Genomic DNA, 22,644 nt, shown 5'->3' with positions numbered 1-22,644 from the left:
GTGCTGCTGGCCTGCCTTGGTCTGCTTTCAAAGACCAAACAGCGATTTAGCCCAGTGTGCTAAACAGCCCATTGAACATCCACATCAACATCAGCCCCAATATCCCAGATAACTTTTTATCAAACTCCACTGGGTACCGATGGTGAAGCAGGCTCGAAGGGGCAAAAGGCCTCCTCCTGCTCCTATCTTCTATCTGTCTATCTATGTATGTCCAATGTTTTTTTCATGTATGGAATGATCTGTCTGGACTGTACGCAGAACAATACTTTTCACTGTACCTCGGTACACTGGGCCATTTACTTTCCCTATCTCATTGGCTGCCTCCCTCTTTCTAAGCTGCTGTGCAAGCATTCTGCTGGCCTTCTCTCCATACTCATAGATTTCCCCCGTTCGCCTTTCTCAGCTGCTCCACCGTCCTCCCTGTGGTTAACAAGCTGAACTCAGCCTGTAACCTCCGCCGTTCCCTCAGGATCCCTGTCTCTGGGGTCTCCGCATACGTCTATCGATCTGTAATATCTCCTTTACCAGTCGGTCTGTCTCTGCCTTGTCCACCTTCTCCCTCTGGGCCCAAATCGAGATCAGCTCCCCTCTGACCACCGCCGCTGAAATTTCCCCCGTGTCATTGACCTGCAGGTAGTTCTGAATACATTTCCTCAGCCGCTCGCACACCCCTTCATCAGCCAAAAGTCCCACATCTAACCTCCAGGGCGCTGATTACTGTCTTTACTAACCTGGTCAACCCAGTACGGAGCATGGTCTGAGATTGTGATCGCCGAGTACCCCGTGTCCACCACCCCTGCCAGTAAGGCCCTGCTCAAAATAAAGAAATCAATCTGGGAGCACACTTTCTGCACGTGAGAGTAGAAGGAGAACTCCTTCACCTTTGGCTGCCCAAATCTCCATGGATCCACCCCCCCATCTGCTCCATGAACCCTTTTAGTTCCTTTGCCATTGCTGGCACCCTGCCCGTTTCCGAGCTTGACCGGTCCAAGCCAGGGTCAATAACTGTGTTGAAGTCCCCTCCCATGACCAACTTGTGCGAATCCAGGTCCGGTATCTTCCCCAGCATCCTCTTTATAAACTCCACATCATCCCAATTTGGCGCATACACATTTACTAATCCCACCTGCACCCCCTTCAGTTTCCCACTGACCATAATGTACCGACCTCCCACGTCCGAGACTATTCTACCCGCCTCAAACACCACCCGCTTACTGATCAGGATCGCGACCCCTCTAGTCTTTGAATCCAGTCCTGAGTGAAAGACCTGACTGATCCAACCTTTCCTCAATCTAATCTGGTCAATTACTCTAAGGTGCGTCTCCTGCAACATTACCACGTCCGTCTTCAGTCCCCTAAGATGCGCGAACACACGTGCCCTCTTGACCGGCCCATTTAACCCTCGAACATTCCAGGTGATCAGCCTCGTTGGGGGCTCATTGCATCCCCCTCCACCCTTTCGTCGATCAGCCATCCCCTTTATTGGGCCCGCCTCCAGGTCATGCTCTGCACATCCCCCGGCCCGCCCCCGCCCCCAACCTCCTCTCTGTCCCTTAGCCCAAGTCCCTCCCTCGTCAGCAGAACATTTACCCTCCCCAGTAACAACACTCTGTAACCCAACCCCTTTACTAAACCCGACATATGCACACCCCACACTGCGCTTCCGTGAGCTAGCCCGCCCAGCTAGCTTGGTGGCCCCCCATCCCTGGCGCCAGATAGTCTCCCACCTATTGTTCCCTCCTCACTCATACAAACATACTCCAATATCAAACAATCCTCACACAATTGCCCAGCAGAAAAACACCAAGATCTAAACAAGCACACCTTCATTCCCCAACAGTGCAAATGAAAACCATAACTCACTCAGTTCTACCACTGGTCCCAAATCAACGCAAAAGGCATTACAAACAGCTTCCACAAAACAAAAAATGAGAAACCTTTTTTAAAAGAACAAAAAAAAAAATAAAAGCATGAACGTTGCAGCAAAGTTCAAAAGTTCTCAGTCCACCACCAGTCCTTTCCGTTTCGCGAAGTCCAGCGCGTCCTCAGGCGACTCGAAATAAAAGTGCTGTTCCCCGTGCGTGACCCAGAGACGGGCCGGATACAACAGTCCGAACTTCACCTTTTTCTTAAAAGGGATCGACCTAATCTGGTTGAAGCCTGCCTCCTCCTGGCCACCTCCACACTCAGGTCTTGGTAGACCCGCAGGATACTATTGTCCCACTTATAGCTCCGTGTCTGCTTGGCCCACTGTAGAAAGCGCTCCTTATCCAAGTACCAGTGGAATCTCACCACCATTACCCTCGGGAGGGTCTCCCATTCACGGCTTCCCCGCAAGTGCTCTGTGAGCCCTATCTACCTCCAAGGGCCGGGAGAATATCCCCTCTCCCAGCAGCTTCTCAAACATATCTGCGATGTATGCCCCAGCGTCCGCTCCTTCGGACCCCTCCAGGAGCCCAACGATTCTCATGCTCTGCCGGCGGGACCTGTTCTCCAAGTCCTCCACCTTCTCCAGGAGCCTCTTCTGCTGGTCTCTCAACATTCCCACCTCCAACTCCACCGCAGTTTGATGTTCCTCCTGCTCAACCAGCGCCTCTTTTAGAAAATATTTTATTGAGCCATTTATAGTTTTAACATTTTAAACAGAGATCCAACACATGCAAAAAAGCCACAATAGCACACCCAACTCCCCCATGCCCAAACACTAACCACCCATACATTAGATTCCCTGCCCTTATTCGTCACTTCCATGCCTCCCCTTCCCCCCACCCCCCCCCCCCCCCCCCCCCCCCCCTCCTGACGGTCAATTTTACTTGAAGAAGTCGATGAACGTCTGCCATCTCCGAGCGAACCCCTGTAGTGAACCGCTTATTGCAAACTTAATTTTCTCTAGCCTAAGAAACCCTGTCATGTCACTGACCCAAATCCCTGACTTTGGCTCAGAGTCTCTCCATCCCAGCAAAATCCATCTCCGGGCCACCAGGGAGGCAAAGGCCAAATCGTCGGCCTCTCTCCCCCCTGAGCTCACTGGTCTTCAGAGACTCCAAATATTGCCACCTCTGGACTCGGAATCAGCGTCTCTTCGAGGACCTTTGACATGACATCTGAAAATCCCTGCCAAAATCCCCTCAGCCTCGGACACACCCAAAACATATGTACATGGTTTGCAGGACTTCCCCCACACCGCTCATACCTGTCCTCCACCTCCTCAAAAAACCTACTCATCCAGGCCAATATGAGCCCTGTGGACTACCTTGAACTGGATCAGGCTAAGCCAGGCACACAATGAGGATGCATTAACACTCCTCAGGGCCGTCTCCCATAACCAGACTTCCAACTCTCCTCCCAGTTCTTCCTCCCACTTCCTCTTCACCTCCCCAATTGGGACCCCTTCCCACTCCATCAGTTCCTTATATATTTCTGAGACCCTCCCCTCCCCAACCCCTGTTTTTGACATCACCATATCCTGTAGAGATCCCCAAATCTCTCAATTAGATAGGATGCTTTTGATGGTGCATTTGTAAAAATTGATAAGAGTCAGTGTGGACATGCCAAATTTCCTTAGTTTCCTGAAGAAGTATAGGCGCTGTTGTGCTTTCTTGGTGGTAGCGTCGACGTGGGTGGACCAGGACAGATTGTTGGTGATGTGCACTCCTTGGAATTTGAAGCTGTCAACCATCTCCAACCTCGGCCCCACTGATGCTGACAGGGGTTTGTACAGTACTTCGCTTCCTGAAGTCAATGACCAGCTCTTTAGTTTTGCTGACATTGAGGGAGAGATTGTTGCCATTACACCACTCCACAAGGTTCTCCATCTCCCTCCTGTACTGACTCATCATTGTTCAAGATCTGACCCACTATGGTCGTGTCATCAGCAAACTCCTGACTGTACTCTTGACTGAATTTTTTTTTTTTTAAATGTTTGTTTCCCTATAAACGAGACTGCGGCTCCCATATCGAATTCCATTAGGAGTAGGTGACCATTTACCTGAACGATGATCCGAATGGGGACACAACTTTAGGTGCCACAAGGCAGTTCAGCTGCATGTATTCCTTGTCGGGCTGTTCCAACTAAAAAGTACTGGCTCTGGGTTGACGTCTACCTCGAGTGGGACAGCGGATTTGTCGGCCGTCCTGTGGCTTTCGCTCCCCACAATTTCTCAGACCGCACGTCCCATTGCAGCTATCTGGGATGGCCACTTCCAGAATACAAAATGGATGTTTGCAAAGACTATAGGGAAACATGGACGATGCTAAGAAAGCAGACAGGCACAGAGCCTGGATGCATATTGAGAAAGCAACTCCCAGGCGAAACTGAAACTGTAGGTCAATTAGCATATTGATGGCCCATCTCCAGGAGCAAAGGAATGACACCCAGTAACCGATACTATTGCAGACTGCCCGGCGCCAGAAAGACACAAACAAAGCCAGGCCAACGGTCACCAAAGACACGGCCAGCCATCAGGGCACCCACCCCTTTATTGGTCGAGATCAATACCAGTGATCAAGATGCGGTCCAATTAATTGGGGCCAAGTTCAAGGCCCGCCCAAAAGCACGTGAAGCCTCCTTTGGGTATAAGAAGAAGCTTCCGAGAGAGAATCGCTCTCTTGGACTCGGCTCTCAAAGCGGAGAGACCCGTCCACCAGCTGCACCAGAAGCAGTAAGTCCAAGGTCAATGCTCGCCATCAGACGGACGACCTTAGCTGTTCTCCTGTTACCTCTTCGTACCCAACAGCCTCAGATCCGAACAACGGCCATTGTTCCTCTGACTGAGTGGGCACCCGAAGTTAAGTATAGGCGTTAGCGTTACAGATAGTTTAGTTTGTGGTATTTGTGCATGAGTAGATATTATTGTGTGTGTAAATAAATAGTATTGATTTTGAACTAACTAACTGGTGTATTGGTTCTTTGATCAGTGTTCGGGTTTGAACCTTGTGGCGGTATTGAAACATACCTGGCGACTCGAAGAGCAAACATAATCAGGATTAAGGAAGGCGACCATACTGACCGCCATATTTAGAACCAGATAAACAGAGCAACACCACATCATCTGGGATCTCACTCCATGGATTCAGTGGACCCTCGCCTCAGCGGTGTTCACCCCAAGGCGGGGATCTCGGGATTCTTAATCTGGGGGCCACTGAATGCCAGAAGGGGGTACATCCCACACTGTTCACTTCCATCCTTTGGAGTTCCTGTACTCCCTTTTCTGCACTTTCTACTGAGAGTGAAATTTCTGCGGCCTTCTTAAAGTTTAATAATGGCTTGGCTAGTAACATTTGTTGAGTTGCCATACTGTTCACTCCACAAACCAAACATTCATTTGGCATCTCAGGAAGGGATGGGCCGTAATCACAAAATTCAGCTAGTTAGCAAACGCATTGAGAACTCGGTGCCAGACTCCCCTGTCATCCTCTCCGCCATGTTAAACCAGTAACGTTGCACGATGACGACGGCTTGGGGTCACAATGGTTTGTCACTCGCAACCAATTCTTCAAGTCTTGGGAGTCCGAGACTGCGGGGTATGTGAGGCTTTTTATCACGCTTAAGGTGGGGCTCCACAGGTAGTCAAGAGTATCATCACCACTTATAGCGTTAGCCCTGGAAAAGTAGCAGATATGCGCTGCGTATTGTGTCCAATCTTCCATGCTACCATCGAACACATCAAGTCTCCCAAAAAGCGGCATTTTCAAATCTGTCCAAACTTTATTCTGGATGTGCGATAGGAGATGACTGTCTTTCAACAGTTAGCAACGCCAACTGTAGCTCCACTTTTATCCCTGTCGTCAAATTAATGGCCATAGAGGAGTCGAAAATGAGAGGCGTAAAGTAACTTATTTCATTACAAAGTAAATTACATACACAGTACAGTTCAGGTTCCAGCCAGGACTACTCCTGCTTGGCTCCCGGGCCAGACTATATGCTAGAGTCAATTACTCCACAGCTGAGCCTACGGGAAAGCTTGTATTGTATGAAGTTCACGGGAAGGCTAATTGGTCCGTCCCAGTGGGACATAAATCTTCCATCCTTATCCAATCTGGTCTACATGTGACTCCAGATTCACAGCAATGTGGTTGACTCATAACTGCCCACTGAAATGGCCTAGCAAGCCAGTCAGTTCAAGGGTAATTAAGGATAGGCAATAAATGCTGGCCCAGCCACATGCTGTGAACAAATAAAAAAATTTCAAAAGCAAGATTATAGAGAGTTTGCAGAGCCAATGGAGTAGACTCCTACCCTTAGAACAAGACAGAGCTTTTAGGAGGGCAGAAGAATAATGAGTGAGTCAGAAAGAAAGAGCCTCCACAAAAGAAACAGTGTGCATAAGAGAGAGCACACAAGATATCATTATATTAGAGTATGTTAAACAGTCATATAAAAAACGATACACATAGCAATTGCAACCTGGAATACGGTGAGTCAGCCCATTCAATCCATGTTGGTGTTTATCCTCCACATGGAGAAATGCATCTACTTCCATTTACCCACTTTGTTCCTATATTCTTTCAACCCCCTTCTCCTTCATCCAGCAAAACAATCGAACCTTGAATAATAAATTTTCTGTCTCAAGCAACAACTCTGGAAGTGATTTCCTCACAATTCTCTCCATGAGGAGATTTTGTTTGCTCTCCGAGATCTCTTACCTTTCTCATTCTAAACACCTCAACTACTGGCATCTTAGAGCCTTGATTTATTTTCTTTCAGAACACTTATATCAAAATGACTTATAATCTTCATTGTTCTAATGAATAAAAGACCAAAATTTCTCAAGTCTTTCATCAAATAAAAAACCTTTTATTGTCACAAGTATGAAGTTACTGTGAAAAGCCCCTAGTCGCCACATTCCAGCGCCTGTTCGGGTTAAGCCGGTATGGGAACTGCTGGCCTTGTTCTGCATCACAAACCAGCTATCTAGTCCACTGAGCTAAACCAGCCTCTCATCACAGGGATGAGCAATAAATGCCGGCCCAGCCAGCAATGCCCACATCCCATGAACAAATTAAAAATAATTAGATTTCCTAATACCAGGGGGCATTCCACTGAGTCTGCATTATAACTGGCTAAAGTCACAAAATCCTTCCTAGTGCAGTGAGCAGTACTACACACAATGATCGGAGATCTCATTACAGCTCAATGTCCCTTTTGCCTTTTATATTCTATATGTCTAGACAAAAACCCAGTTTTTTTACAACTTCATTAACCCAAGGTGTTTTTTGCAGTAACTTCATTACAGTGTTAATGTAAGCCTACTTGTGACACTAATAAACATTATTAACGTTTTGTGAACCTGTGCCTGTACCCACTTAATTACGCTCCTCCACAACACACAGCTTTCTTCCATTCAGAGTGTAATTACTGTTGTGTTTTTTTAAAATACATCATTTTACATTTTCTGACATACCTACCGTTTAGCAACTCTCTCTCTCCCTCCCAACGTGTGTAATTATACTGACAGGTGACTTAACCTGCGACCAATATTTCTATTATTTCAGTAGTGACGGTCTAAAGAGCACGTTCGCTCGCAATGAGAGTAGGATTTATTGACATGCAACAGGGAAAGAATTCACACTAAAGTCAGAAGGACAGAAATCCAATTATTGTGATACTGAGCGTTTATATAAAAATGTCCCAGTTATTCTACACATTACAAATTGAAGTTCAACAGATATAGATTTCAATCCCAACATAGTTGGCTGAACAGCAAACAAATTGCTGGAAGGTGAGCAGAAAACATAAAGATGGGCCTTACTTGTACCATCGCCTGCCTCGGAGACATCATGTATTGGTGTTTGTGCTCCCCAGCTTTCAGACATATTTCTTGCATCAAGCTTCTGTAATGCTTTCAGAATAGGAGGAATAGGTTCCTCCATATCATTTGAAGGATCTTGCTGACTGCAGGGGCGATCCTTCTCTGGGGGCGAATAGAACCTAATCAAATCAGCAAGAGAAAAGGATTCATTTCTAAAAACCATCTCTGGTTCAGCAAGCCTTCTGCTCTATTTGGAAAGTTAAAACTAACATTAATATCTTAACCTTTATTTTAAATTTGTTCAATAATATTTATGCCGCAAGTCAAGGTTTCTAGACAGAGTTTCTTGGAGTTAGTGCAATACTTGAGAACAAAGGGCAAAAAAAAAAGTTTAACTGACTGCAGCCAAACAGCTTAGTTGCCATCATACAAATATTAAAATATTTAAGTCTATGTGCTTTGTTGACTTATTGCCTGTATAAATTCCTAATTCCACATTTATAACAGAAATTGCGGGTGTAAATTTGTCCCCACTCCCCCCATATGTAATCAACTAGTGCAGAATAAAATTTTCCATCAGATTTTCAACATTTCAACTATCTTATATTTGCAAAATCAAATTATATGATTAACTGTCATAAGATATAATCTATTTCTGTTCATGGCACCAAGTGCAATTCACTTTTGACTTTATCACTTCTGTATTATGAATGATGTGGAGATGCAGGCGTTGGACTGGGGTGAGCACAGTAAGAAGTCTCACAACACCAGGTTAAAGTCCAACAGGTTTGTTTCAATCACTAGCTTTCGGAGCACTGCTCCTTCCTCAGGTGAATCCTTCACCCGAAGAAGGAGCAGTGCTCTGAAAGGTGAATCCTTCACCCGAGGAAGGAGCAGCGCTCCGAAAGGTGAATCCTTCACCCGAAGAAGGAGCAGTGCTCTGAAAGGTGAATCCTTCACCTGAGGAAGGAGCAGCGCTCCGAAAGGTGAATCCTTCACCCGAAGAAGGAGCAGCGCTCCGAAAGGTGAATCCTTCACCCGAGGAAGGAGCAGCGCTCCGAAAGGTGAATCCTTCACCCGAAGAAGGAGCAGTGCTCTGAAAGGTGAATCCTTCACCCGAAGAAGGAGCAGCGCTCCGAAAGGTGAATCCTTCACCTGAGGAAGGAGCAGTGCTCTGAAAGGTGAATCCTTCACCTGAGGAAGGAGCAGTGCTCTGAAAGGTGAATCCTTCACCTGAGGAAGGAGCAGCGCTCCGAAAGGTGAATCCTTCACCCGAAGAAGGAGCAGTGCTCTGAAAGGTGAATCCTTCACCTGAGGAAGGAGCAGCGCTCCAAAAGGTGAATCCTTCACCTGAGGAAGGAGCAGCGCTCCGAAAGGTGAATCCTTCACCCGAGGAAGGAGCAGCGCTCCGAAAGGTGAATCCTTCACCCGAAGAAGGAGCAGCGCTCTGAAAGGTGAATCCTTCACCCGAAGAAGGAGCAGCGCTCCGAAAGGTGAATCCTTCACCCGAAGAAGGAGCAGCGCTCCGAAAGGTGAATCCTTCACCCGAGGAAGGAGTAGCGCTCCGAAAGGTGAATCCTTCACCCGAAGAAGGAGCAGCGCTCCGAAAGGTGAATTCTTCACCCGAAGAAGGAGCAGCGCTCCGAAAGGTGAATCCTTCACCCGAAGAAGGAGCAGCGCTCCGAAAGGTGAATCCTTCACCTGAGGAAGGAGCAGCGCTCCGAAAGGTGAATCCTTCACCCGAGGAAGGAGCAGCGCTCCGAAAGGTGAATCCTTCACCCGAAGAAGGAGCAGTGCTCTGAAAGGTGAATCCTTCACCTGAGGAAGGAGCAGCGCTCCGAAAGGTGAATCCTTCACCCAAAGAAGGAGCAGTGCTCTGAAAGGTGAATCCTTCACCTGAGGAAGGAGCAGCGCTCCGAAAGGTGAATCCTTCACCTGAAGAAGGAGCAGCGCTCCGAAAGGTGAATCCTTCACCTGAGGAAGGAGCAGCGCTCCAAAAGGTGAATCCTTCACCCGAGGAAGGAGCAGCGCTCCGAAAGGTGAATCCTTCACCTGAGGAAGGAGCAGTGCTCCGAAAGGTGAATCCTTCACCTGAGGAAGGAGCAGCGCTCCAAAAGGTGAATCCTTCACCCGAAGAAGGAGCAGCGCTCCGAAAGGTGAATCCTTCACCCGAGGAAGGAGCAGTGCTCTGAAAGGTGAATCCTTCACCTGAGGAAGGAGCAGTGCTCTGAAAGGTGAATCCTTCACCTGAGGAAGGAGCAGCGCTCCGAAAGGTGAATCCTTCACCCGAAGAAGGAGCAGTGCTCTGAAAGGTGAATCCTTCACCTGAGGAAGGAGCAGCGCTCCGAAAGGTGAATCCTTCACCCGAGGAAGGAGCAGTGCTCTGAAAGGTGAATCCTTCACCTGAGGAAGGAGCAGCGCTCCGAAAGGTGAATCCTTCACCCGAAGAAGGAGCAGTGCTCTGATAGGTGAATCCTTCACCTGAGGAAGGAGCAGCGCTCCGAAAGGTGAATCCTTCACCGGAGGAAGGAGCAGTGCTCCGAAAGGTGAATCCTTCACCCGAGGAAGGAGCAGCGCTCCGAAAGGTGAATCCTTCACCCGAAGAAGGAGCAGCGCTCCGAAAGGTGAATCCTTCACCCGAAGAAGGAGCAGCGCTCCGAAAGGTGAATCCTTCACCCGAAGAAGGAGCAGCGCTCCGAAAGGTGAATCCTTCACCCGAGGAAGGAGTAGCGCTCCGAAAGGTGAATCCTTCACCCGAAGAAGGAGCAGCGCTCCGAAAGGTGAATTCTTCACCCGAAGAAGGAGCAGCGCTCCGAAAGGTGAATCCTTCACCCGAAGAAGGAGCAGCGCTCCGAAAGGTGAATCCTTCACCTGAGGAAGGAGCAGCGCTCCGAAAGGTGAATCCTTCACCCGAGGAAGGAGCAGCGCTCCGAAAGGTGAATCCTTCACCCGAAGAAGGAGCAGTGCTCTGAAAGGTGAATCCTTCACCTGAGGAAGTAGCAGCGCTCCGAAAGGTGAATCCTTCACCCAAAGAAGGAGCAGTGCTCTGAAAGGTGAATCCTTCACCTGAGGAAGGAGCAGCGCTCCGAAAGGTGAATCCTTCACCTGAAGAAGGAGCAGCGCTCCGAAAGGTGAATCCTTCACCTGAGGAAGGAGCAGCGCTCCGAAAGGTGAATCCTTCACCCGAGGAAGGAGCAGCGCTCCGAAAGGTGAATCCTTCACCCGAAGAAGGAGCAGCGCTCCGAAAGGTGAATCCTTCACCTGAGGAAGGAGCAGTGCTCCGAAAGGTGAATCCTTCACCTGAGGAAGGAGCAGCGCTCCGAAAGGTGAATCCTTCACCCGAAGAAGGAGCAGCGCTCCGAAAGGTGAATCCTTCACCCGAGGAAGGAGCAGCGCTCCGAAAGGTGAATCCTTCACCCGAAGAAGGAGCAGTGCTCTGAAAGGTGAATCCTTCACCCAAGGAAGGAGCAGCGCTCCGAAAGGTGAATCTTTCACCCGAAGAAGGAGCAGCGCTCCGAAAGGTGAATCCTTCACCCGAAGAAGGAGCAGTGCTCTGAAAGGTGAATCCTTCACCTGAGGAAGGAGCAGCGCTCCGAAAGGTGAATCCTTCACCTGAGGAAGGAGCAGTGCTCCGAAAGGTGAATCCTTCACCCGAAGAAGGAGCAGCGCTCCGAAAGGTGAATCCTTCACCTGAGGAAGGAGCAGCGCTCCGAAAGGTGAATCCTTCACCCGAAGAAGGAGCAGTGCTCTGAAAGGTGAATCCTTCACCCGAGGAAGGAGCAGCGCTCCGAAAGGTGAATCCTTCACCCGAAGAAGGAGCAGTGCTCTGAAAGGTGAATCCTTCACCCGAGGAAGGAGCAGCGCTCCGAAAGGTGAATCCTTCACCCGAAGAAGGAGCAGTGCTCTGAAAGGTGAATCCTTCACCCGAAGAAGGAGCAGTGCTCTGAAAGGTGAATCCTTCACCTGAGGAAGGAGCAGTGCTCCGAAAGCTAGTGTTTGAAACAAACCTGTTGGACCTTAACCTGGTGTCGTAAGACTTCTTACTATATTTAAAACGGGCAGCACAGGGGCACAGTAGTTCGCACTGTTCCCTCACAGCGCCATGGACTCATCTTCAATTCCGACCTTGATTGACTGTGTGGAGTTTACACGCTCTCCCTGTGTCTGCGTGGGCTTATTCCGGGTGCTCCAGTTTCCTCTCACAGCCCAAAGATGTGCGGGTTAGGTGGGTTGGACATGCTAAATTGCTCCTCAGTGTTTTTTTATTTGATTTTTTTTTTTTATTTGATTTATTATTGTCACATGTATTAGTATACAGTGAAAAGTATTGTTTCTTGCATGCTGTACAAACAATGCATACCGTACATAGGGAAGGAAGGAGAGACTGCAGAATATGTTACAGTTATAGCAAGGTGTAGAGAAAAGATCAACTTAATACGAGGTAGGTCCATTCAAAAGTCTGATGGCAGTAGGGAAGAAGCTGTTCTTGAGTCGGTTGGGACGTGACCTCAAACTTTGGTATCTTTTTTCTGACGGAAGGAGGTGGAAGAGGGTATGTCCGGGGTGCGTGGGGTCCTTAATTATGCTGGCAGCCTTTCTGAAGCAGCGGGAATTATAGATCGAGCCAATGGATGGGAGGCTGGTTTGCGTGATGGACTGGGCTACATTCACAACCTTTTGTAGTTTCCTGCGGTCTTGGGCAGAGCAGGATCCATACCAAGCTATGATACAACCAGAAAGAATGCTTTCTATGGTGCATCTGTAGAAGTTGGTGAGGGTCGTAGCTGACATGCCAAATTTCCTTAGTCTTCTGAGAAAGTAGAGTCGTTGGTGGGCTTTCCTAACTATAGTGTCGGCATGGGGGGACCAGGGCAGGCTGTTGGTCATCTGTACACCTAAAAACTTGAAGCTCTCGAGCCTTTCTACTTCGTTCCCATTGATGTAGACAGGGGCAAGTTCTCCACTACGCTTCCTGAAGTCGATGACAATCTCCTTTGTTTTGCTGACATTGAGGGAGAGATTATTGTCGTCGCACCAGTTCACCAGATTCTCTATCTCATTCCTATACTCTGTCTCATCATTGTTTGAAATCCGACCCACTACAGTGGTGTCATCAGCAAATTTGAAAATAGAGTTGGAGGGGAATTTGGCTACAGAATCATAGGTGTTGGGGCAGCACGGTAGCATTGTGGATAGCACAATCGCTTCACAGCTCAAGGGTCCCAGGTTCGATTCCGGCTTGGGTCACACTGTCTGTGCGGAGTCTGCACATCCTCCCCGTGTCTGCGTGGGTTTCCTCCGGGTGCTCAGGTTTCCTCCCACAGTCCAAAGTTGTGCAGGTCAGGTGGATTGGCCATGATAAATTGCCCTTAGTGTCCAAAATTGCCCTTAGTGTAGGGTGGGGTTACTGGGTTATGGGGATAGGGTGGAGGTGTTAAGCTTGGGTAGGGTGCTCTTTCCAGGAGCCGGTGCAGACTCGATGGGCCGAATGGCCTCCTTCTGCACTGTAAATTCTATGTATAAGGAGTATAGTAGGGGGCTGAGGACACAGCCTTGTGAGGCACCGGTGTTGAGGATGATCGTGGAGGAGGTGTTGTTGCCTATCTTTACTGACTGTGGCCTGTGGGTTAGAAAGTTCAGGATCCAGTCGCAGAGGGAGGAGCCGAAGCCAAGGCCACAGAGTTTGGAGATGAGTTGATAGTGTTGAAGGCTGAAATGTAGTTGATAAATAGGAGTCTGACATAGGTGTCTTTGTTATCTAGGTGTTCCAGGGTAGAGTGCAGGGCCATGGAGATGGTGTCTGCTGTGGACCTGTTGCAGCGGTAGGCGAACTGTAGTGGATCAAGGCAATCCGGGAGGCTGGAGTTGATTCGTGCCATGACTAACCTTTCGAAGCACTTCATGATGATGGATGTCAGAACCACTGGACGATAGTCATCAAGGCACGCTGCTTGACTATTTTTTGGTACAGGGATGATGGTCGACTTCTTGAAGCAGATAGGGACCTCAGATTGTTGTAAAGAGAGGTTGAAGATGTCTGCGAATACCCCCACCAGCTGATCCGCGCAAGACCCGAGTGCCCGTCCGGGTACCCCATCCGGGCCAGTGGCTTTCCGTGGGTTGACCTTCGAGAAGGCTGCTCTAACGTCTGCAGTGGTGGTCTCAGATACAAGTTCATCCGCGGCTTCTTGGCTGGAGGGCTCGCTCTCACTGACCTCTTACTCAAAGCCGGCATAGAATGCTTTGAGCTCATCAGGGAGGGGTACATTGGAGCCGACGATTTTACATGCCTTCATCTTGTAGCCCGCTAGGTCTTGCAGACCTTGCCATAGACGGCGGGGATCCGTGTGGCTAGCCTGGGACTCGAGCTTGGTCCGGTACTGCCTTTTGGCATCTTTGATGGATTTCTTTAGATCATATCTGGCTTTCTTGTAGAGGTCAAGGTCGCCTGACTTGAACGCCTCAGACCTAGACTTCAGCAAGCAGTGGATATCCCTGTTCATCCAGGGTTTCCGGTTGGGAAACAAATGGATTTGCTTCTTTGGCACACAGTCTTTTACACACTTACTGATGAAGTCAGTTACTGTAGTGACGTACTCGTTCAGGCTGGTCGCAGAGTTTTAAATACTGACCAGTCCACTGACTGTAAGCAGTCCCGTAGGAGATCATCCGATTCCTCAGACCAACGATGCACAACTTTCTTTGACGGATTCTCCCGCTTCAGTTTTTGCTTATAAGCCGGGAGCAGGAGCACAGCCTTGTGGTCAGATTTACCAAAGTGTGGGCGGGCGATAGAGCGGTAGGTATGTTTGATATTTGTGTAGCAGTGGTCCAGGATGTTTGGGCCTCTGGTGGAACAGGTGACGTGTTGGTGGTAACTTGGTAGTACGCTCTTGAGCTTGGCCTGATTGAAGTCCCCAGCTACAATGAACAAGGCCTTGGGATGTTTCGTTTCAAGGCTATTTGAAACGAAATTGGTGAATATTTCCAAAAGGTTAGGTGGGGTTACGAGGATAGGGTGGGGGAGTGAGACTCGGTGGGGTGTTCTTTCAGAGGGTCGGTGCAACCTGATGGGCTAAATGTCCTCCTGCACTGTAGTGATTCTCTGAAAACAAAAACTAATGCATATCTGCTTGCAAGAAATCCTGAATAGCTGTTGTTGTTTTTATAAATGCTACCTTCATTAATCGGTTATTTTCAAGGAACTGGTCCAGGTCACCAGTGATAGTAAAACAGCTTAGTTCAGGTTGACACATCAGTATGCATCAATGATGTGAACCTTTGAGGATTGGGCTGAACGTCACTGCTTTCACATCCAAGTTACACCTTGAATTTAGACTATAAGGATGGCAAGTAAAATCCCAAATTAGTGGGATCCACAAGTCTTTTAAAAGACATAATATGAAATAATAATAAAATGATACAGTAATATTTCATTTCATTTCATTATACCGTACCACAATTTAAAATATTGTCTGGGTTAAATGACAACAGCACAAAGTTAAAAGAATGACTGGCAGAAGAATGTTTGGCTAACCTTCTGGGCTGCAGCGGAGTCTCTCCAAATTCACTGCTCGAAGCATTGTAGTTACTTTCTAAGGGTTGTCCTGTGAATATAGAGTGATCAGAACCCGGGGTCAGCAACTTGCGTCTTGCAACATCATCAGGAGGAGTTTTTATTGGAGTCTGATGTTCATCAGGATGATAGAAAAGGCTGTTTTGGTAACATTAATAGAATAATTCAGGGAAGCCACAAAAAACAGAAAACAATTAACAATCAGAATAACTATGATCAGACAATATTTGCAATTCATATTTTCAATTAGGACTTGTCCACTTACGTTCTTTAATGGTGGCATAAACATAAGTTATTCTCCCTATAATCATTGGTACCAAAAATAACTTGCGATCTTTAAAAAGTCTGAATGTGAAGAACTGGGAGGAGATTGCTGAGCCTTTGGCTTTGATCTTTAAATCAACTTTGTCTACAGGAATAATGCCAGTGGACTGGAGGATAGTAAATGTTGTCCCCTTGTTCAAGAAGGGGAGTAGAGATAACCCCGGTAACTATAGACCAGTGAGCCTTACTTCTGTTGTGGGAAAAGTCTTGGAAAGGTTTATAAGAGATAGGATGTATAATCATCTGGAAAGGAATAATTTGATTAGAGATAGTCAACATGGTTTTGTGAAGGGTAGGTCGTGCCTCACAAACCTCATTGAGTTCTTCGAAAAGGTGACCAAACAGGTGGATGAGGGTAAAGCAGTTGATGTGGTGTATATGGATTTCAGTAAAGCGTTTGATAAGGTTCCCCACGGTACGCTATTGCAGAAAATACAGAGGCATGGGATTCAGGGTGATTTAGCAGTCTGGATCAGAAATTGGCTAGCTGATAGAAGACAAAGAGTGGTGGTTGATGGGAAATGCTCTGACTGGTGTCCAGTTACTAGTGGTGTGCCACAAGGATCTGTTTTGGGGCCGTTGCTATTTGTCATTTTTATAAATGACCTGGAGGAGGGCGTAGAAGGATGGGTGAGTAAATTTGCAGATGACACTAAAGTCGGTGGAGTTGTGGACAGTGCAGAAGGATGTTACAAGTTACAGAGGGACATAGATAAGCTGCAGAGCTGGGCTGACAGGTGGCAAATGGAGTTTAATGCAGAAAAGTGTGAGGTGATTCATTTTGGAAGGAATAGCAGGAAGGCAGAGTACTGGGCTAATGGTAAGATTCTTGGTAGTGTGGACGAGCAGGGAGATCTCGGTGTCCATATCCATAGATCCCTGAAAGTTGCCACCCAGGTTGAGAGGGTTGTTAAGAAGGCGTACGGTGTGTTAGCTTTTATTGGTAGAGGAATTGAGTTTCGGAGCCATGAGGTCATGTTGCAATTGTACAAAACTCTGGTGCAGCCGCATTTGGAGTATTGTGTGCAGTTCTGGTCGCCACATTATAGGAAGGATGTGGAAGCATTGGAAAGGGTACAGAGGAGATTTACAAGAATGTTGCCTGATATGGAGGGAAGATCATATCAGGAAAGGCTGAAGGACTTGAGGCTGTTTTCGTTAGAGAGAAGAAGGTTAAGAGGGGACTTAATTGAGGCATACAAGATGATCAGAGGATTAGATAGGGTGGACATCGAGAGCCTTTTTCCTCGGATGGTGATGTCCAGCACGAGGGGACATAGCTTTAAATTGAGGGGAGATAGATATTTCATAGAATTTACAGTGCAGAAGGAGGCCATTCGGCCCATCGAGTCTGCACCAGCTCCTGGAAAGAGCACCCGACCCAAGGTTAACACCTCCACCCTATCCCCATAACCCAGTAACCCCACCCAACACTAAGGGCAATTTTTGACACTAAAGGCAATTTATCATGGCCAATCCACCTAACCTGCACATCTTTGGACTGTGGGAGGAAACCGGAGCACCCGGAGGAAACCCACACATACACGGGGAGGATGTGCAGACTCCGCACAGACAGTGACCCAAGCCGGAATCGAACCTGGGACCCTGGAGCTGTGAAGCGATTGTGCTATCCACAATGCTACCGTGCTGCCGTCAGATGTCAGAGGTAGGTTCTTTACTCAGAGAGTAGTAAGGGCGTGGAATGTCCTGCCTGCAACAGTAGTGGACTCGCCAACACTAAACTCATTCAAATGGTCATTGGACGATAAGGGAATAGTGTAGAGGGACTTTAGAAGGGTTTCACAGGACGGTGCAACATCGTGGGCCGAAGGGCCTGTACTGCGCTGTAATGTTCTATGTTCTGTCTCATTCAAGTTATTTTAAATTTTCGCATTCAGAATATTGGAACTTAGGGGTGCTTCACAAGAGAAATTGTTTCAAACGGATACACGCTTTCTTTTCTGCCCTAAATTAACAAAAGGCCTTAGTTTCATAGTTTTTCACACTGAGAAGAATCATACATGGGAGAATTTTACTGGAAGCACTGTGAACCAGTACTTAATTCTGTTGATAGAAGTCAACATTTGCTGCAGATTTCAACTGTGAAGAGGGGGATGAGAAGCAATGCACGGAGTTGGGAGGAGTGGGAAATCAAGGACAACAACAGAAGAAAAGGGGAATAAGGGAAATGATAGGCAGAGAAAACAAGGGCCAGATTCAAATAGGGCCACAGTGTGAAATAGTGGGAACGGGACAGGGAATGTTAAAAAAGACAAGCCTCAAGGCTTTGTGCCTTAATGCATGGATACATTAATCATGCAAATAGTTGTAAACGAGTATGATATCGTCAGAATTACGGAGGATTGGCTGCAGGGTGACCCGGGTGACCCAGTATTTAGGAAGGCACTGGCATTGCATTGCTGGTTAAAGAGGAAATGAATGCTATAGTGGATGAAAGATATTAGCTCCAACAATGTAGAATCTGTATGGTTAGAGCTGGGGAAAAACTGTAGAGGTGATTTGGGAATGGAATTAAACAGGAAATTAGAGACACATGCAATAAAGGAACATCTGTAATTATGGCTGATTTTAGTTTGCATATAATAATAATCCTTATTGTCACAAGTAGGTTTACATTAACACTGCAATGAAGTTACTGTGAAAAGCCCCTAGACGCCACATTCCGGCGCCTGTTGGGATCACAGAAGGAGAATTCAGAATGTCAAATTCACCTAACAGCACGTCTTTCGGGATGTGTGGGAGGAAACCGGAGCACCCTGAGGAAACCCACACAGACACGGGGAGAACGTGCAGATTCCGCACAGATAGTGACCCAAGCCGGGAATTGAACCAGGGACCCTGGTGCTGGGAAGCCACAGTGCTAACCACAGTGCTACCGTGCTGCCCGTATAGACAAATTAGTCACAATACCACAGAGGAGGAATTCTTGGAGTGTATTCGGGATGGTTTTCTGGACCAATACTTTAAGGGACCATAGAACATAGAACATAGAACGATACAGCGCAGTACAGGCCCTTCGGCCCTCGATGTTGCACCGACATGGAAAAAATCTAAAGGCCATCTAACCTACACTATGCCCTTATCATCCATATGCTTATCCAATAAATTTTTAAATGCCCTCAATGTTGGCGTATTCACTACTGTTGCAGGTAGGGCATTCCACGGCCTCACCACACTTTGCGTAAAAAACCCACCTCTGACCTCTGTCCTATATCTATTACCCCTCAATTTAAGGCTATGTCCCCTCGTGCTAGCCACCTCCATCCGCGGGAGAAGGCTCTCGCTGTCCACCCTATCTAACCCTCTGATCATTTTGTATGCCTCTATTAAGTCACCTCTTAACCTTCTTCTCTCTAACGAAAACAACCTCAAGTCCATCAGCCTTTCCTCATAAGATTTTCCCTCCATACCAGGCAACATCGTGGTAAATCTCCTCTGCACCCGTTCCAAAGCTTCCACGTCCTTCCTATAATGTGGCGACCAGAACTGTACGCAATACTCCAAATGCGGCCGTACTAGAGTTTTGTACAACTGCAACATGACCTCATGGCTCCGGAACTCAATCCCTCTACCAATAAAGGCCAACATACCATAGGCCTTCTTCACAACCCTATCAACCTGGGTGGCAACTTTCAGGGATCTATGTACATGGACACCGAGATCCCTCTGCTCATCCACACTACCAAGAATTTTACCATTAGCCAAATATTCCGCATTTCTGTTATTCTTTCCAAAGTGAATCACCTCACACTTCTCCACATTAAACTCCATTTGCCACCTCTCAGCCCAGCTCTGCAGCTTATCTATGTCCCTCTGTAACCTGCAACATCCTTCCGCACTGTCTACAACTCCACCGACTTTAGTGTCGTCTGCAAATTTACTCACCCATCCTTCTGCGCCCTCCTCTAGGTCATTTATAAAAATGACAAACAGCAACGGCCCCAGAACAGATCCTTGTGGTACGCCACTCGTAACTGAACTCCATTCTGAACATTTCCCATCAACTACCACTCTCTGTCTTCTTTCAACTAGCCAATTTCTGATCCACATCTCTAAATCACCCTCAATCCCCAGCCTCCGTATTTTCTGCAATAGCCGACCGTGGGGAACCTTATCAAACGCTTTACTGAAATCCATATACACCACATCAACTGCTCTACCCTCGTCTACCTGTTCAGTCACCTTCTCAAAGAACTCGATAAGGTTTGTGAGGCATGACCTACCCTTCACAAAACCATGCTGACTGTCCCTAATCATATTATTCCTATCTAGATGATTATAAATCGTATCTTTTATAATCCTCTCCAAGACTTTACCCACCACAGACGTTAGGCTCACCGGCCTATAGTTACCGGGGTTATCTCTACTCCCCTTCTTGAACAAAGGGACCACATTTGCTATCCTCCAGTCCTCTGGCACTATTCCTGTAGCCAATGATGACCTAAAAATCAGAGCCAAAGGCTCAGCAATCTCTTCCCTAGCTTCCCAGAGAATCCTAGGATAAATCCCATCCGGCCCCGGGGACTTATCTATTTTCACCTTGTCCAGAATTGCCAACACTTCTTCCCTATGCACCTCAATGCCATCTATTCTAATAGCCTGGGTCTCAGCATTCTCCTCCACAATATTATCTTTTTCTTGAGTGAATACTGACGAAAAGTATTCATTTAGTATCTCGCTTATCTCCTCAGCCTCCACACACAACTTCCCACCACTGTCCTTGACTGGCCCTACTCTTACCCTAGTCATTCTTTTATTCCTGACATACCTATAGAAAGCTTTTGGGTTTTCCTTGATCCTACCTGCCAAAGACTTCTCATGTCCCCTCCTTGCTCGTCTCAGCTCTCTCTTTAGATCCTTCCTCGCTTCCTTGTAACTATCAAGCGCCCCAACTGAAACTTCACGCCTCATCTTCACATAGGCCTCCTTCTTCCTCTTAACAAGAGATTCCACTTCTTTGGTAAACCACGGTTCCCTCGCTCGACCCCTTCCTCCCTGCCTGACTGGTACGTACTTATCAAGAACATGCAATACGGGCAGCACGGTGGCCTAGTGGTTAGCACAACCGCCTCACGGCGCTGAGGTCCCAGGTTCGATCCCGGCTCTGGGTCACTGTCCGTGTGGAGTTTGCACATTCTCCCCGTGTCTGCGTGGGTTTCGCCCCCACAACCCAAAAATGTGCAGAGTAGGTGGATTGGCCACGCTAAATTTCCCCCTTAATTGGAAAAAATAATTGGGTAATCTAAATTTTAAAAAAAAAAGAACATGCAATAGCTGTTCCTTGAACAAGCTCCACATATCCAGTGTGCCCAACCCTTGCAGCCTACTTCTCCAACCAACACATCCTAAGTCATGTCTAATGGCATCATAATTGCCCTTCCCCCAGCTATAACTCTTGCCCTGCGGGGTATACTTATCCCTTTCCATCACTAACGTAAAGGTCACCGAATTGTGGTCACTGTTTCCAAAGTGCTCACCGACCTCCAGATCTAACACCTGGCCTGGTTCATTACCCAAAACCAAATCCAATGTGGCCTCGCCTCTTGTTGGCCTGTCAACATATTGTGTCAGGAAACCCTCCTGCACACATTGTACAAAGAATGACCCATCTAATGTACTCGAACTATATCTTTTCCAGTCAATATTTGGAAAGTTAAAGTCTCCCATAACAACTACCCTGTTACTTTCGCTCTTTTCCAGAATCATCTTCGCCATCCTTTCCTCTACATCCCTAGAACTATTAGGTGGCCTATAGAAAACTCCCAACAGGGTGACCTCTCCTTTCCTGTTTCTAACCTCAGCCCATACTACCTCAGAAGAAGAGTCCCCATCTAGCATCCTTTCCGCCACCATAATACTGTCCTTGACTAGCAGCGCCACACCTCCCCCTCTTTTGCCCCCTTCTCTGAGCTTACTAAAACACCTAAACCCCGGAACCTGCAACAACCATTCCTGTCCCTGCTCTATCCATGTCTCTGAAATGGCCACAACATCGAAGTCCCAGGTACCAACCCATGCTGCCAGTTCCCCTACCTTATTTCGTATACTCCTGGCATTGAAGTAGACACACTTCAAACCACCTACCTGAACACTGGCACCCTCCTGCGAAGTCAAATCTGTGCTCCTGACCTCTATACTCTCAATCTCCCGTACCCCAAAACTACAATCCAGGTTCCCATGCCCCTGCTGAATTAGTTTAAACCCCCCCAAAGAGCACTAACAAATCTCCCCCCCAGGATATTGGTGCCCCTCAGGTTCAGATGTAGACCATCCTGTCTATAGAGGTCCCACCTTCCCCAGAAAGAGCCCCAGTTATCCAGAAATCTGAATCCCTCCCGCCTGCACCATCCCTGTAGCCACGTGTTTAATTGCTCTCTCTCCCTATTCCTCATCTCACTATCACGTGGCACGGGCAACAACCCAGAGATAACAACTCTGTTTGTTCTCGCTCTGAGCTTCCATCCTAGCTCCCTAAAGGCCTGCCTGACATCCTTGTCCTCTTTCCTACCTATGTCGTTAGTGCCAATGTGGACTACGACTTGGGGTTGCTCCCCCTCCCCCTTAAGGACCCGGAAAACACGATCCGAGACATCACGTACCCTTGCACCTGGGAGGCAACATACCAAACGTGAGTCTCTCTCGCTCCCACAAAATCTCCTATCTGTGCCCCTGACTATTGAGTCCCCAATTACTAATGTTCTACTCCTTTCCCCCCTTCCCTTCTGAGCAACAGGGACAGACTCCGTGCCAGAGGCCCGTACCCCATGGCTTACCCCTGGTAAGTCGTCCCCCCCACAAGTATCCAAAACGGTATACTTGTTACTCAGGGGAACGACCGCAGGGGGTCCCTGCACTGACTGCTTCTTCCCAGTCCCTCTTACAGTTACCCATCTATCTCCAGTCTTTGGTGTAACTACTTCCCTGAAGCTCCTATCTATGACCCCCTCTGCCTCCCAAATGATCCGAAGTTCA

At 47.7% G+C, this 22,644-nt stretch overlaps 1 protein-coding gene across 3 annotated transcripts in view; it reads right to left on the bottom strand.

Annotated features, from left to right (window-relative positions):
• Positions 1-22,644, bottom strand: part of LOC119967675 (M-phase phosphoprotein 9) — a 163,934-nt gene that overhangs the window by 50,418 nt on the left and 90,872 nt on the right. For all 3 annotated transcript variants that reach the window (XM_038800708.1, XM_038800537.1, XM_038800623.1), the window contains exons 17-18: positions 15,289-15,465; positions 7,752-7,930 (exon numbers count right to left, since the gene is read on the bottom strand). In XM_038800708.1, the coding sequence (XP_038656636.1) occupies positions 7,752-7,930; positions 15,289-15,465 (356 nt within the window). The remainder of the gene's footprint in view (positions 1-7,751; positions 7,931-15,288; positions 15,466-22,644) is intronic.

The sequence above is a fragment of the Scyliorhinus canicula genome, chromosome 1 (assembly GCF_902713615.1).
Source record: "Scyliorhinus canicula chromosome 1, sScyCan1.1, whole genome shotgun sequence".
NCBI lineage: Eukaryota > Metazoa > Chordata > Chondrichthyes > Carcharhiniformes > Scyliorhinidae > Scyliorhinus > Scyliorhinus canicula.
Note: the sequence above shows the minus strand (reverse complement) of the source record. Positions and strands in the feature narration are given on the sequence as shown.